At 38.1% G+C, this 18,094-nt stretch overlaps 1 protein-coding gene across 1 annotated transcript in view; it reads left to right on the top strand.

Annotated features, from left to right (window-relative positions):
* The window catches only part of LOC136857008 (ankyrin repeat domain-containing protein 65), a 51,042-nt gene that overhangs the window by 13,454 nt on the left and 19,494 nt on the right, over nucleotides 1-18,094 (top strand). Inside the window, exon 2 of the mRNA XM_067135342.2 lies at nucleotides 16,271-16,551. Within this exon, the coding sequence (XP_066991443.2) occupies nucleotides 16,289-16,551 (263 nt within the window). The 5' untranslated portion in view covers nucleotides 16,271-16,288. The remainder of the gene's footprint in view (nucleotides 1-16,270; nucleotides 16,552-18,094) is intronic.

Below are 18,094 nucleotides of genomic sequence, written 5' to 3'. Positions count from 1 at the left end.
TAAAATTAGTTAAATACATGTATTACTGTCACATTAATATACTGCTGAGGGCTGAAGATTGAAGTCTCAAATGTTTTAGATACATTACTTCTGATAAGTAAATTCTGGAACTGAAGGAAAGAAGTTGAGAAGAGTCTGCCAAGAGTAGCACATGACTTGCCAGGTGGCTGTGACATTCATCACAAACAGATGTGCTGGCTGAATGCCTATTTCAAGCATCTGCTCCTCTTTGTTTAGTAGAGTCCATTCCCACCAGACTGACTGATCCCTTGGCCATGATCATGTCACTAGCCTAAGGACGCTATTATTGGAGTGAGAATGGTCACGCGTGTTTTTGTGTGTGTGTGTGACTCCCCCTCCCCCTCACTCATTAATTAAATGGTTTCCTCTTTTGTTATTCCTCAATAGAACAGCTGTAAGTGATTTGCAAGGAATTCTTTTCATTAGATTTACAGAAGATATTGATTGTGTTCTTCTTTGAAGTTTGCCCAAGTTTCTTGTGTGTGAACAATAAAATAACAAATAAGGGCTCAAATTTCAATGATGTGCCATATTTTTATCATGGTCTCTTCATACAAACTTAAATTAAGATAACTCTGTTCTATTTTTTGTGAACACAATAACACAGTTTTTATTGGTTGTATAAGTGCGTATTTTGTCCGAATCCTTGGCTGAACAGTCAGCACATTGAGTCCTTCGGTTCAGAGGGTCCCAGGCTCAATTCATAACTGAGCTGGGGAGTTTAATCTTGTGTGATTAATTCTTCTGGCTTGGGGACTGGTTGTTTTTATTTACTTTCCTCTTCATATTCACACAGTATACCACACCACCAACCACCACACAAACACGCAAAAGTGATTACATCCTTCCATGTACGCTTGGCATCCGGTTGTAAAACAGGGCCAAATCCACATGTCCGATACTGTTCTCACCCGCAACCCCAAGAGATGCGGGAAAAGCGATAGAAGAAGAGGACGAAGAAGAAGTGCATATTGTTAAATCATATTCGACCGAACAAATAGTATAAAATCATATTTTTGGTCATATTATAATTGTTTTAACCATTTAACTTCAGACTTTGGTTTGTTTCTTCCCTTTGTTACTCATAGATACTGTCTATTGGTGCAATCAGCTGCTCTTAAGTAAGAGAAGTATAATGATGTTTAACTAAACTATATCCCTGGCCTATTAATGAGCCTGGTCTTGCCAAGATGACTGCTGCCCATCCAGATGATATGTAACATGGACAGTGTAATGATTTCCTCAGTCAAATTGTATGTCTTTCTTGACCAGGTTCACTGCCTATCATATCAGACGACACATTGGTTTACGTCACGAGGGTAAGTAAACCCTTTTCCAACCTTCAGACCGAAATTAAAATCTCTAATTGAATCCATTACCTCTAAGTAAGAGGCAGAGGCACTACTTTAACACCATGCAACCAGCATGGAAGTGATACTTTTCTAGTGACCTGTGCTATATATCGTAGTTCCAAGGAACCTGATTTTTGCAATCAAGTTGTTGTTGTTGTGTTGAAACTCTCTGGGCTGAGTTTCTCTGAGATGAATCTCCGTAATATTGGCTGCATCGACAGGGACATACCCTAGCAGACATAGTAGCATATTGATTTTCGTACTATATTAAATTTTATGTAGATTCGTAAGATCATAACAACAAAGCTTCAAGCCACAGTTCATTATAACTTCACTTTATATCTTAACAGTATGCTAACATGCTATTGTTTGAGAGTGGTAATTCTCCTACTATAGCACTGGTAGCAATGATACCAGTTGTCACATGGTACATAGTGGAGGGCCTTAGAACTACAATTAGCTGCTATATGATATTTAGCTGTGTACCACAGTACCTAGTAGATCTTGGAACTGCTGATAATTATTGTAATTATTGTAATTGTATTATAATTATTAACACTCATCGGAGGGGAAAATGGAATAGCTCTGACACTTCGAAACATGAAGGTATCGGCAGAAGAAAGGGAAGGACCACAAAGGGTGTGAAAATGAAAGTCCCTAGGCCTTGCAAACTGTTGGGGTTAGAAGAGAACAAGAATCTGGGAATTACTTGAAGAAAATTATGTAAGAAAATCTGCAATCCTAGAAAAATGAATACTTTTCTGAGTAGTTTACCTTCAGACTGTATGCTGTAAAATGAAAGATCATTTGTTGAAATCTGTTAACCATTTGCTGTCAGTTTCCACTCCCAAAAATGGATTTTCAAATTATACTGAATAACAATCTATTATATCATCATCATCATTTTCCAACTCTAGTTTCCTGGGTGTTATGTTCAAGCTTTCGCCATCTCTTCCTGTCTGCATACATCTTCTGTTCCAGGACATCTTCCCATTTGAGACCTCTCTCCTCCACATCTGATTTCACTGTATCTATCCAGCAGCTCCTTGGCCTTCCCCTTGGTCTTTTTCCTTGGACAGTAAGGTCGAAGTATTTTCTGGCAGGTCTCTTGCTTTTCTTTCTTATAATATGCCCATACCACGGAAGTCTATGCTTCTTTATTACATTGGTAATAGGGACCTTCGATGCTTGCTACCTTCCTGTTTAATTCATTACTGATTTTGTCCTTTTGAGTAATTTGATTTATGGTTCTAGTGAATCTCATTTCAGTTGCCTGAATTCTGCTGTAGTCCTTGATTAGCAGAGTACATGTCTCTAAACCATTTGTGAGAATCGATACGAAGTAGGTGTGGCACAGGGTTGTTTTTGCTTTTTGTGCTATTTTGCAGTCCCAGAGTAGATTTCTGACTTGATTGTAAAAGTCTGATACTTTCTGTGTCCTACTGAGTATTTCCTGCTTGACAGTGTTGTCTTTGAAGATTGTGTTTCCGAGGTACTTGAAGTGAGAAACTGATTCCAGTTTTGCTCCTGCCAAAAATAGGTTTGAGTTTGTTTCTTTTCTGTTAATGGTCATTTCTACAGTCTTTGATTTACTTAAATTTATTGAACATATTGTTCTATTTGGTCAGTTTTTTCTGTACTTCAGCTTCTGTTTCTCCCTGTAATAGCACATCATCAGCAAATACCAGGATGTTTGGTCTGCTGTCCATTTTCTTGATAGATTTTATAATCTTGTCCATTACTGTTATGAACAAGAGTGGTGATAGGACACTCCTTGTTGGACACCTCTCTTTATCTCATATCATTTTGATCTTCCATTGCCTATCTGAACACAACTGTAGCAATTCTGCTATAGCATCTTCACTTTGTCAGTCAGGTACTTTGGCACTTGAGGTCTTCCAGGCATTCCCAGATCTTGTTCTGAGGGACACTGTCATAGGCCATTTCACTGGCCAAAAAATATAATAACAAGATTCCATGTTCCCAGTACTTTTCTGTAAGTGTTCTTACAGGAAAAATGAGATCCATTGCACTTTGATATTTCTTGAATCCTTGTTGTTCTTCCTCAAGCAAAGGTTCCACTATCTTCCTAATTCTCATTTCAGTGATCTTTGCCAACAGCTTCAGGTTGTGTGACAACAACGTTATGCCCCTATAGTTTCCATATTTCTGTCTGTCGCCCTCTTCAAACAGTGGAATGATGATTCCTTTTCTCCAATCTTCTGGGATTTTATTTTCCTCCCTGATCGGTGAGAATCTCTGTATAGCCAATTCTAGCTGCCTTTATCATATCTGAGGTAAGGTCATTGAAGCCCGAGGACTTCTCGTTTCGTATGTTATTTAATACTATTTTGATTTCAAGCCATGTTAATGGGGGTTGGTTTTTCTGGATTTCAGCTATTTTACAGGTGGCAGTAATGGTGGTGGTTGAGGTGGTGGCAGTGTTGTCTCCTTCTCCATTTAAAAACATGTTGAAGTACTTCTTCATCTCATGTCTGATCTCCTTATCTGTTCTTATCAAACTATCTTCATTTGTTTCCAGCACAAGGATATTTCCATATTCACTTCTTTACTTTTTTGCTACTTTATAAGCCTATAATAGTTTCCTATCCTTGGCAGTCTTCCTCTATCCTGGTAGTAAAGTCATCCCACCACTTTCTCTTTTCTTGGATTAGTCGTTTTACAGCCAACTTTTCAGTCCGATATTCCTGTAGTTGCTCTTCAATTTCTTCTATCACCCGTTTTTTTTTTTACTTAATCTTTAGTTTATTTGTTTTATTTTGTTTTGCCAGACTGAGTGGCTCAGATGGTTGAGCTGCTGGCCTTCTGACCCCAACTTGGCAGGTTCAATTCTAGTTCAGTCCAGTGGTATTTGAAGGTGCTAAAATGCATCAGCCTCATGTCAGTAGATTTACTGGCGTGTAAAAGAATTCCCACAGGACTAAATTCTGGTCCCTGAAAAACTGTAAAAGTAGGTTTAATTTTTTTTTTTGCTATTTGCTTTACGTCGCACCAACATAGATAGGTCTTATGGTGACGATGGGGCAGGAAAGACCTAGGAATGGGAAGGAAGTGGCTGTGGCCTTAATTAAAGTACAGCCCCAGCATTTGCCTGGTGTGAAAATGGGAAACCACGGAAAACCATTTTCAGGGCTGCCGACAGTGGGGTTCGAACCCACTATCTCCTGGATGCAAGCTCACAGCTGCGCACCCCTAACCGCACGGCCAACTCGCCGGGTGTAAAAGTAGTTAGTGGGATGTAAAGCCAGTAACATTATTATTAATTTTCTTTCTCAACATATTTCTTTCTTTTACTGCTGTCTTCACCCAGTCATTCCACCAAGGCGTTTCCTTCTCTATTGGTTTTGCACTTGTTTCCCCACCAGATTTCCTCAGCTTCCTTTATGAGAGTTTCTTTGAACAAGGTCCATTCTTGTACCCCTCTGATCTCAGTTTTGGGTGATTTTATTGTTATCCTTGCTTGGTATTTCTCTTTCTTCTCAGAGTCCTTCAACAGCCAGGTCTTGATTCATGGCATTTTTGTGCACTTAGCTTTGAGAACATGTACATCTTTAGGATCAGCTATTAATAGCTAATGGTCACTATCTATATGCTCACTGGGTATGACTTTGACATCATTAACATACCAACCAGCTTTGCCATCAGTGATGATGTAGTCTATCACAGTTTTGTATCCCAAGTATATCTTGTTATTTTATGACTCTCTCTTTTGTGGTACCATGTGTTTTGTATGCCTAAGTTGTTTTGCATGCAGAAATCAATCATATTGTCTCCTTTGGAGTTTCTCTTCCCAAAGTCATGAGTTCTGAAGATGTTTTCATAACCTTCTCTCTCTTTACCAACTTGGGCATTCAGATCACCCATAATTATTGGTGTTCTCCTCCGTTAATTGTTCTTCAAGTTTGGTAAGGAATTCTTTTTCATCTGCAGTACATCCTGTTTTAGGTGCATATACTTGAAATAAAGTATGATGCACATTTCCATCTTGTAATTCGTCTGGATGATCCTATCATTCACATAGGTGACATCTGTCTGTACATCTAAATCTTTGTGAAGAAGGAGACCAGTTCTCACTCCAGTATAACATATATCCATTTCTCAGAGATTTCTTTCCACAGCCTTACCACTTTGTTTAACTCAACCCCAATATCTGAAGCTTGCAGCTGTCGATAAGGTCTACGAGTTCTTCACATTTGTTAATAAGAGTGAGGATATTAAGAGTTCCAATTCTGAGCTGTTTCATAGATAATGTATGTCTCTTCCTACACCTCCAATGAGATTTGGGTTGTTGGCCATCATAATTTCGAGAGCTGCTTGAAGAGTTGTCATATCCAGTAATTTTACCACTTTTACATCCAAGGATTGTTTTAGTTTTGAAAGCACTATTCATTTACCTCGGTGCAGTTGGCTTGCTAAGCATAACACTGCAGAGAGTTTTCTGTCAGGATAATCTCCCTTAACCTTTGGCAGTCCCCTGCCACATCCACAAGGCAGCAGCACTTAGATGAATATATGTGTCATTTCCATTCAGGCGTCCGAGGGAAGAACTCCTTTGCCCTTAGCTGACCCTTGGCCAGACAGATGCAGATAGTACCACCTGCTGTCACGTACAGTAGCAGGATTGCTCATGACCTAACACTATTACATAATCTACTGTATTGCAATAAATGCACACCCACATGTATATACACATACATAATTCTATTCAGCCATGACTGACCACACTCACTAATTGTTGTCTATTTACAAGTCTCTGTTCTTTTCACACAGCGGGCGGTCAACACATGATTTGACTCCAGTAATTTATACAGTCACATACGGTGAACAACTAAACAGCAGGACAGTACTCCTCACAAAAGGGCCGTTCCAATTACACTTACGATAGCTGCTCCGATCACTGATTCTATGACGTTCCTTAGTCCACAGAAGTACACGCACGCACGCATGCACACACACACACACACACTACTCTAAGGCAGTACACACTGTATTCCGTTCCATACACGATGGTACCCTGACTCTGTTGGGATACTGACAGCAGCCAAGCTACTCATTCGACACTCTGATGCAACAACAACTACTCCTCCTTGTTCAGACTCCAATGGGACACGAGTGACAGCCAACACAACTGTAACCCTTAGGCCAGCCACCGAACCCGAACACACTGAGTCCAATTACAACACTGAGTCCCACACTGACTGGCTGTTCGCGGCTATCCTTCTTTTTATAGCTCAGGTGGTATGTACAGGAATATTTGTGATGTGGCTAGAAATGGAACATTCTCGCTGCACCTTCCAGAAACACACTGGGAAACCAGACGAAAAGAACAATGCTGGCTGGGAGCTCCCCGTTCGGCTGACTCACTAGTTCTTTTCAGGAAGTACCAAAAGGGGCTATCACAGGGCTGGCATGTAACAATTTATTACAAATTTATAGGTACTGAATTTTATATTAAAAATCTATAGACTAATTATATATTTTTTGTCTTTTGTAGCGCACTCTTTAGTGACATAAACGTTATCAGAGATACATCCATTCTGCTGTAGTCTTGCTATCACCAGTAATTTTCAATAGAAGGAATAACTAATAATGAGCATTCTCATCTTCCCTTTTAAACATTGTGCTTTTTTGCTAGATGTTTTACGTCGCACCGACACAGATAGGTCTTACGGCGACGATGGGACAGGAAAGGGCTAGGAGTGGGAAGGAAGCGGCTGTGGCCTTAATTAAGGTACAGCCCCAGCATTTGCCTGGTGTGAAAATGGGAAACCACGGAAAACCGTTTTCAGGGCTGCCGACAGTGGGGTTCGAACCTACTATCTCCCGAATACTGGATACTGGCCGCACTTAAGCGACTGCAGCTATCGAGCTCAGTTTAAACAGTGTGGTGTCGGCGACTAATTATAGGTGTAAATATGTATTAGTGGCAAATTCAGTTTAAGCAGAACAAATTTACAACAGTGACAATAGTAACAACAACAGCTACTAACTACCACCACCACTACTACTACTACTACTACCACCACCACCACCACCACCAACACTACTACTTCCTTTCAGGTATTCTTTAAATAATATATAATGCTAAAATGTGCCCTATAATGTTTGACACTCCCTGAATATGAATCATGATTTGAATATTGAATTGTAAAAACTGACTTTCTTTTTAAATTGAGAAATACTAAAGACTGTCAGAAATCAAAACTGAAGTATAGATCAGAGCAACAGCACCAGAATATATTTTCATATTAGAAATTGTTTAAAATAATACAGTTGTGCCTCTAGCTGAATCTTACCTTTGTTATGGCTAAACAACAAGTATTATAAATAATCATATTAATAATAATAATAATAATAATAATAATAATAATAATAATAATAATAATAATATCATCATATGACCTCAGCTACTGTGTGCGGACGTGTTGATTTAACACTATTTAGGCTGCCTCGATGTCAGTTTTGACATTCTTTTTGTATTCTACCAGTTGATGCAGAAGCCAGAATTCTATTGGGCAGCCTACTGATGATTTTTCAATACATTTTGTCAGGTAAACATCAGATGTGTCACAAGAGATCTTTAACATGCCAACATCATGAGACATACGGTATTGAATAGATTTTCTCCACACGTCAAAAATCCAACTACATCCAGTGGGTTTGAACACTCAGTATTGAGATCCAGAGGCTACTACCACTCATCATCAGTGTACAACTCTGGTTTCGCAGGTGTGCTATACAAGCGCTCACCGCCTCTTTCTATCTTCATAGATTTTTTGTTCTTGGACATCTTCCCTCACGAAACCCTTTTCCTCCACCTCTGATTTAACTGTGTCTGTCCAATGTTTTCTTAGTCTTTTTTTTTTTTTAACTTGAAGGTTGAAGATTTCCTTGCAGTTCTCATATTGTCCATGCCACTGAAGTCTATGCTTCTTTATAAAACTAGCGACAGGGCCTTGATGTTGTCTTCCTTTTTGTTTACTTCATTTCTGATCCTGTCCCATCTGGTCTTTAGTTTCATATAGTTTTGATGAATCTCATTACTTTTGCTTAAATTCTGTTGAGGTCCTTGTTTCATCGAGGTACATGTTTCCAAACTACAGATGGGAGTTAGTACACAATAGGTGTGATACATACCAGTTGTTTTGGCTTTCTGGGGTATTTTGCTGTCCCAAAGTAGGTTTCTGACTTGACTGTAAACATTAGATGCTTTCTGGACCTCTGTTTATTTCCTGCTTCCTTTGAGATTATACTTCCAACATGTAAGGAAAGATCTTCATTGGGGTAATCACATAAATGTGATTGTAAATAAAGGGTACAGATCTCTGTACATGGTTATGAGAGTATTTAGGGGTTGTAGTAAGGATGTAAAGGAGAGAGCATATTTGTCTCTGGTGAGACCTCAGCTTGAGTATGGTTCCAGTGTATGGGACCCTTACCAGGATTGCCTGATTCAGGAACTGGAAAAAATTGTAAGAAAAGCAGCTCGATTTGTTCTGGGCAATTTCCGACAAAAGAGTAGCGTTACAAAAATGTTGCAAAGTTTGGGCTGGGAAGACTTGGGAGAAAGGAGACGAGCTGCTCAACTAAGTGGTATGTTCTGAGCTGTCAGTGGAGAGATGGCGTGGGAGGACATCAGTAGACGAATAAGTTTGGATGGTGTCTTTAAAAGTAGGAAAGATCACAATATGAAGATAAAGTTGGAATTCAAGAGGACAAATTGGGGCAAATATTCGTTTATAGGAAGGGGAGTTAGGGATTGGAATAACTGACCAAGGGAGATGTTCAATAAATTTCCAATTTCTTTGCAATCATTTAAGAAAAGGCTAGGAAAACAACAGATAGGGAATCTGCCACCTGGGTGACTGCCCTAAATGCAGATCAGTAGTGATAGTGATATCCGCAGCTACTTGAAGTGGGAAACTGATTCTAATTTGGTTCCCTCCAAATAGATGTTAAAATTTGTTCCTCTTCTGTTCGTAGTAATTTCTAGTCTTTGTTTCACACAGTTTCATTCCAAACTCTTTAAATTTAGTGTTCTATTTCTGTGATAGATTTTTATAATCCGGTCCATTAATATACGGTAATGAAAAGGAGTGGGGATAAGGTACTGCCTTGCTGAACCTCTCTCTTCTTCTGAAACCATTCCGATATTCCATTGCCTATCCAGATGCAGCTATAACAATTCTGGTAAAGCATCTTTACTTTGTCAATCAAGAATTTGGGTTCAAGGCATTCTCAGGTTTTATTCAGAGAAACACTAACTGTAAGTCACAATTAAAAAAAAATAAATAAATAAATAAAAACTCAATCTACACTCCAGTACAATGATAATGTTTAGTTACCATGCACAGTAAGTACACAAGGCTCTTCACCACTATGCCAAAAGCCACTCAGATGAAACAACAACCAAAATATTTTTATATACAGCAGTTTGTCTGATGTAGAATCAGAGGAAAGAACTAAGGAGCTGGTTTTGATTGGCCAACCTCTGTATGTTAGTCATGTATTTAAAGTTACTCCTGAAATTCCATAGTCCTTCATGCATATCTGTAGCTTACCAGTATTATACAAAACGAAGGAGAGCAATATTTTATTTAAAGTCCAGTGTTGAGTTGTCGAGTTGTCACCAGTCAATGGATATGGGTTGTAGTGGGCAGCTGTCCCAATGTTTGTGACTGTCATTGCCAAAAGATCAGTGACCGATCTGGCCATTTGGCATCTGCCATTGTATTGAAATACATGTGATAATGAACCATTGATGAAATGTATATTTGTTTTCTTTTTGTCTTTGGCTGTATGTACACATATGAGGAGCACCCATAACATGATTAACTCTTATCTTCCCTCACATTAATTTTTCACATTCTTAAAATCACATATTGTTTCAATTCAACAGGATCAATTTGTTTTTACAAAAGCAACATAATCTTAGTTACAACTTTTCACTACTAATAGCTACTAAATATTTTCAAAAATGCCCATTGTTTCCTTCCTGTTCTTATGTTATACAATTTCAGTCTATTTAGTGTACTTACCCTTATTTCATAGTTTAACACCTCCCTTTTTCAAAATCTTTGACTGTTTTAGGCTATTCAGACTATCTCATGGTATTGAAAATAACACCACATACTGTGCTCTGTTTCACAGTAGAGCAGCATGAATGCATAATGGGAATGCTGCTATGATGTTGACACTGATGAGAAAGCCTAATATAAAGAATAGTGCAAAATGATTGTGGGATGTAATACTTTCATAATCAGTTCTTATTTTATTGATAAAAAATAACATTTTGATAATATCTTTAAAAGTCATACTGCTTCTTTTACGGTCAGGTTGCACACTGTTACAGTCATTGGGATTAGGAAAATGATAGAAAATAAAAAGGCTTTTGTAAATTCGGAACATGTGTTATGTGCTATACTCCCCATAGTTAATTAAAGAGAATCAGTTTTGTCTCAGATAATGGTGCTTGAAATGGAAACAAATAATATGTAGGCTATTTGCCTTTTCTTAGCATGATATCTCTGATGTAACTTAATGGAAATAAGAATATCCTAAAGAAACATTGTCTTGTAAGTAGACTGATGCATATAGCTGAAAGTGGCAAGTAGTAGTAGTAATAATAATAATAATAATAATAATAATAATAATAATAATAATAATAATAATAATAAAGAATTTATTTCTAAATTCTGCTTCCTCCAACTGGAGGCTGTTAAAAAACTAAAAAGAGAATGGAAATGAAGTACATTTGAATAAAATTATAAAAGACAAAAACATTTTTTACTAAACATAAAATTCACAGACCTGGGTTTGATTCCTGGCTAGGTTGGAGATTTTAACCTTCATTGATTAATTCTGATGGCTCAGGGGCTGAGTGTTTGTATCATCTTAAAGCATTAGAATTAATCATAGATACGACCCAGTCCTCACAGGAATGCAGGTTACCTACTACCAGGCCTCTCTCGAGGGGAAATAAAAAAGGTGGCTTGTGGTGGAGGAAGTTAAAGGAGAGAGAATAATTAAGAGGAATTTCATATAATATACTAGCAAGAAACTTCCTTCGATCAGGTACCAAATGCTGCCCTTCTTCAGACTTTTGAAGGAGAAATTGCAAAAATAATTTTAAATTTGTACAGCATTTCCTAATTTTATTAATAAAAAATATATTATTATATTTCAATTGTCTACTGAGTTGTAGTGAACTTAAGACTATTCCCTGTTTGAAATCCATATGTATATAAACAAAGGATTCCAGGTTTACTGTGTATTAATCCTGAAGCATTTGTTTTTCCATAATCTGTCTATTGTCTTCTTAGACTTGGTTTCATACTCATACATCTGGATTGTATTCAATTTGAATAAAATACAGTTGCTTCATACAATACTCACTTTCTGTAGAGTACATTTTTTAGAAGATACCATTTTTCAAAAAGTGCACAACAATTTAAACTTGTTCAACTACATGGTATCATGGCTCAGACATACATAGCAGTAAAATATTAATAGTTGCAAATATCACAGCAACAAAAATCAGAAATCTACTTCCCTTTAGTTCAAACAAAGATGAAATTGAATTTTGTGGTAGAATTTAGATTTTCTCTTGGAAATAATAAGAGCAAGGGTACCGGTATATATTTTCTTGCTGATTGTAGTTCTGTGTTCTATTTTATTGAATGGCAGGTTTGACATGTTTACTTTCAAAATTAATTCTTAATCTGGTTATAAAGAATTGTGTTACAAAGAATAAAGGAAAAATTTATATAGAAAATGCTATTACCATATACATTCTCTCAGTACTTCCAGTTACTCAGTAGACTCTATTATCAACCAGTGAACAAAAAGTATATTTTTAATACAGTACCAGTACACCATTTCTTTCTTCAACCAAATATTGTGCAATAGATTCTGTGGTTAAGGTTATGGTCTACATGGCGAGTATCCAATTGGCTGTGCTTTCAGGTAAATGATATTGACGGAAACTGTGCTTCAAGAACAATGCTGCAAATAAAGCCAAGCTGATTGTGTCATTTAACCTGTGAGCTTTAAAAGCAGAGATGACTCTTTCTACATATACTGTACACTTCTACAGTTTGGCACTCTTAGATTGGAAGCTAATTATACTGGACTATTTGTGGACCATTTCAGATGCTAGTAAGACTGGGAAGATATATGTTGATTGCATTTGTCTTGAAAGCAGCTGAAGTAGTTGTCTCTAGAAGAGAGATGAGGATATGCATTCTTTCATATATCTAGAAAATCCTGGCCTCTGTTCATTGTAGTTATGTTCGGTGGTGATTATTTTATGAGATTTATCAGCCCCTCTTGGCATTAATGAAAAGAGAGAGAATAATTCCAGACACTTTGCTGGGCCTCCACCAAAGTCTCAATATATTCTGTGTCTGTGGATTGTGAATTTAAAATCACTTAGGACCCAACCTCTTGTACAGTTTAAACATATGCATGTCTTGAACATATAAACATAAAAATGTGTATGGTGGTTGAAACGCAGTCATCTTATACAGATCCCTTTATTTATCTATGCCTGCATTAAATGCACTGTACCACAATGTTCAAAGTGAGCCCCACGAACAACAGGTTGGCATGCAATGTAGTGGACAACATACGAGGGATATTTTTTCTTCAAGGTCCAATTGGTCGTGAAATTAAAACCATTGTGAGAATCCGATGAAGCGGTACGCAGATGTGTTGCGCAGTGTCTCCAGTATGCCTGTCGACTGCGTCACATCACACTTGTGAGTTCTGAGCGTGCAGCGAGCACGTAAATATGCTTAGAACAATAGAGTTTCCCGCCAAATGTGAAGTGCGTGCAGTCATTCGATTTCTTCATGCTGAGGAGTGCAATGCAGCTGAAACACATCAATGAATGAGTAATGTGTAGGGCAAAACTTTCATGATTGACAGCAAAGTGCAACAATGGTGCAGGAACTTTAAAGCAGGATGTACAGACATTCTTGATGCAGGCGAGCAGGGAAGGAAGCAAGTGTCAACCGATGATCTTGTTTAGCGAGTTCTTCTCCATCAGGAAGTGTGTGGCTACTGTGTTCTGGGACCAAAAAGGGGTTTTATTGGTGGAATTCATGGAGCGTGGCATGACCATTAAACATACAATTTCTTTGAAATCATTTAAGAAAAGGCTACGAAAACAACAGATAGGGAATCTGCCACCTGAGCAACTGTCCTAAATGCAGATCAGTATTGATTAATACTGATTGACCATCACTGCAGCCTCATACAGCATGACTCTTCAACGTTTACGAAGGGCAATTCAGAACAAGTGAAGAGGAATGTTGTCATCAGGCATTGTCCTTCTTCATGACAATGCTCGGCTTCACACTGCAGCTGCAACAAAGACACTCCTGCAGCTTTGTTGATGGGAAGTGTTTCATCTCCCACCATACAGTCCGGATTTGGCTTCCTGTGGTTTTCATCTCTTTGCTCACATAAAACGTTGGCTAGGAGGACAGCATTTTGGCACGGACAGCGAGTTGCAGACCAGCGTAGAGAAGTGGCTGAAAGCACAGGCAGCTGCCGTCTATAACGAGGGTATTGGAAAGTTGGTGCCACGCTATGATAAATGTCTATGTCAGAGCAGCGACTATGTAAAGAAATAGCTGGATGGTGTAGCTAAATGTTGCAAAGAAAAAAATGGTTTCGATTTTCACTGTGGTTTTAATTTCACGATTGATCGGACCTTGAAAACAAAATAGCCCTCGTAGATGAATGCATTCACTGAAAGACTTACGTTGTGTGAATCATTGTATTGCAGCCACAGCGTACTGAATTAATGTGGGTGGTGTGTCATAAAATATGAAAAAAAATTTGCACATTGTCAATTCAGGACAATGGAGGTCATACTATTGGTCCACCATGTCTGATCCCTCTCTCTCATCAGGTGATATTCAACTCCACAACCAAAATGTGCCGGTGTGGCATCATGCTAAAACCAGTGTCTAACAGCAAATGGCACATCCTTCACAAAACACATGTTGACAGCAAACCAGCATGGATGGTGGACTGCATGCAAATTCCACTCAGCCCAGGCATGACTGTTGTATGCATAGAAAAATCTATGGTTGGTGTAGCATGATTCATCAGTCAATATCCCAACAGAAGTGTGGTTGCTTAGCTGGCCATTGTAAGAAATGGTATATGAGAAGGAAAGCTGCTCAGCTCTATGCCTGTACTTTTTGTTACTGGAATAGTTACAGACGATTCTCATGCACAATACTACAAATAAGATACTAATCTACACCAAGATCATGTACCACTCATCTAGTACTAGAAGAAGAATCTTCCTCAAAGTAACGTAATACGTTTTTCAAACATCAGTGTTCAAACCGTTTGGGACTTGCCATGATCATGGACCGGAGCATCACAAGTGCAATTTCTCTGCCATAAATTAATGTGGGTCTGGTAACAGCTGAACTGGCTAACAGCCTAAGTGTATCCTATAGACCTCCATTATAAAACTATCTGATATATCATAGGTAGGGACCTGCGTTTTTCATTTTATTTTTTGGTGGAAATCGGGGTTATTTTTTCAGAATTTTTTGTAATTTTTTTAGAATTTTGCATTATTTTAAATCATTTTGTTATCATAGTTTGGTATTTTAAAGATGTAATACTAGCTGTAACAGAATGCAGAGAAAATAAGACTGTTACTGACCCGCTTCTTAAGCAGAATGACACACACGCATGAATCAAGTTGATGGAGTAGGAGAACAAGTGGACCTTGTAAGACTGTAATGGACATGATGGTCTATTCTGGCAGTGGAAAAACCTTTATAAGAACGCAAACACCGTGAATTCGCATTATTATGCATATAAAATTGATAAAGTTCACATATTCTTATTATTGTCTCATTTCATTTTGTGAAATAAAGCTGTCTAATTTTTGAATTGTTAACAACATTATATATAGATAACTGTTTCCCAAGCATTTTAGGGAATAGTTTTAAAAAGATTATTATCGCAAATGCAAAAGAACGCAGGTCCCTAATCAAGTGAACGTGAGCCTGCTTTGCAGGTGTGGAGGTCTGGCTCCACACTTTGTGACAGTACAATGTAGCGATATCCAGCAGTGTCAATGCTATGCTGCACTGTAAAATTCAGAGCCAGGCTGAATAACTCAGACGGTAAAGCATTGGCCTTCTGAGCCCAACTTGGCAGGTTTGATCCTAGCTCAGTCCGGTAGTATTTTAAGGTGTTCAAATACGTCAGCCTCATGTCAGAAGATTTACTGGTATGCAAAAGAACTCCTGCAGAACAAAATTCTGGGACGTTTGCATCTGTGAAAACAGGAAAATAATAATAACATTATTATTGTAAAATTCAGAAAATATGAGGACAATCTCCATATCAAAATACAGTGCCATCTTCAAATAGATTGGCTCTCTTCTCATCAATCATGATACTAAAATTTTCACAAGTAATTCCTCCAACATTTAACAAATATCGGTCATTTATAAGAAATTAGGTATTAATAACATTGTAAACTATGTATCCTACTGATCTAAGAAAACCAGTTTAGAAGTCTCCAGTTAGAATGAAGAAGGTGTTTGTTTATTGAGTGAGTTGGCTATGCAGTCAGGATCATGTAGCTGTAAGCTTGCGTTCAGAAGATAGTGGCTTTGAACCTCGCTGTTGGCAGTCATAAGAACAGATGGTTTTCCATAGATTTCCTTTTTCACACTTGGCAAATGGCTGTACTTTAATTAAGTCCATGGTCACCTCCTACCCAGTCCTACCCCATTCCTATCTCAAAGTCATCACAGTCACAGTCATGACCATAGTCATTTGTATCAGGGCAATGATTCGATACTTACCTAGGTACTGTATATCTTCTGTAGGTCACTTGAAGAATCAAGATGCCAGCAGAGTGTATTACAAATCCTCTTCAACGAGAGTTAGCTGATAGTATCATACGCATGGTACCGTTGGATGAAATCAGAATCCTACTAGCATGTGGTGCTAAGGTGAACGAACCTGTGACTCAAGGGCTAAGGCCTTTGCATTATGCTATTTGGCAGCGTTACCCAGAGGCAGCTCATCTCCTTCTGGTGAGAGGTGGTGACGTCAATGCCAGAGATGAATGTGGTTACTCAGCACTGCACCTTGCTTCTGAACATGGGTAAGTTGTCATTCCATCTTAAGATATTCAGTATAACCACATTGCATCATAATCAGTTTAGTGTGACTCAAAACCAAGTTGCCAATAACAAACAAAGGAATTAAATTGGACAAAAGGTTCCTTAGAATTTTGTTTGGGAGGCTTTAGAGTGTTCCGTATCTATGTATTCTGGAGTAGAAATTCTGACTACTTAACTCATATATTTTACAAAGTGAAAGTGTTTTATTATCATAACCCCCACCACCACCACCACCACCATCACCACCACCACCACCACCACCATAGTTTGCATAAGTTTTACAGTGAATAGTTTATGGTACTACTTATAGCTTGTATATTTGTACGTGGCATTTTATAACTGTACCACATTTGCAAGGTACACCCCAGCTAACACAGCACTAGTATTCAAGTTTCACAGGGGCAAGCCAAGATCTGAGCTGAAAATGAATGTAGTTTCTATGTAGATTGGCATTAAATATTCCTATTGACTAAAGTATTTATATTATTCTAGAAAAAAAATATTCTCTTTTGCTAGCAGCTAAAGAAGTTAATATACCTTGTTAAAATTTCACCAAAAATGTACCAATATGTTTACAATCCAGGTCACTGGTTTTTACTACCCTGTTTTCTTGTTTCTATATTTGAATTAGATGTTATGGCAGTTAGCTTTGTATAGCTAGTTAAGTTTATTTTAACAGTAATGTAAGATGGATTTAGAATATGTTATGGGATGTCATTTTATGTTTGAATATTTGGATGGATAAGGAGAGTATGTTACTGTTGTGTTTCGGTTGTCATTTTAAACAGCTCATTTTCCTATCAAGGGAAGTGTCACACCCTTCATGCCAAAACCTACTAGAAACTTTGGTGACATAACAGATGTGCTATAAGACGACCACATGCAAAATGTTAGCTGCCTGTTTGCACTGCAAGGTCCCAAAATTAAAGCTTGAAAAGCTGGCCTATGTGGCCAGACAGCAATGCCATGCAGATGGATATTCCTGTCTCACTGATGAACTGTGTGCATGTATTACTGACCTTGACGCATGGTTTTCTATTCGCTGCTCCTCTGCTGGCGTTCTCACTGTGCGGGCTGTACAACCCAACCTGTAGCAACTATCATCATTTTCCTATTGCTTATATGTATAATTCAGGGGTTAATTTTGGGCCTTACAGTAGAAACATTTGACTAGTTTTTTGCATGAGGTCTTCTCATACCTCTTTGGTTATGCCACCAAAGTTTCAAGGTAGGTTCTGGCATCATGAATGTGACACTTCCCTTGTAAGGTGCATAGCTGTGTTCTTGTCCTTAAGCCACTTGAGGAGAGTCTATGTTGGTTGTGGGTTCTCACACTGCATTAAACAAGCGCAAGTAGTATCCCAGCAAATAATCTCAAAAGTTATGTATCATGAGAACACACACACATTATCATGGAGTTTTTATTCAGAGATCCAAACATACATTTTGAGAATTGGGCTGGTACTCAGCATTCAGGGTATGGATACGGGTAGAGTGTTTAACTGTGGCATCCTTCCATTCTAG

The sequence above is a fragment of the Anabrus simplex genome, chromosome 1, assembly GCF_040414725.1.
Source record: "Anabrus simplex isolate iqAnaSimp1 chromosome 1, ASM4041472v1, whole genome shotgun sequence".
In the NCBI taxonomy this organism is placed as follows: domain Eukaryota; kingdom Metazoa; phylum Arthropoda; class Insecta; order Orthoptera; family Tettigoniidae; genus Anabrus; species Anabrus simplex.
Note: the sequence above shows the minus strand (reverse complement) of the source record. Positions and strands in the feature narration are given on the sequence as shown.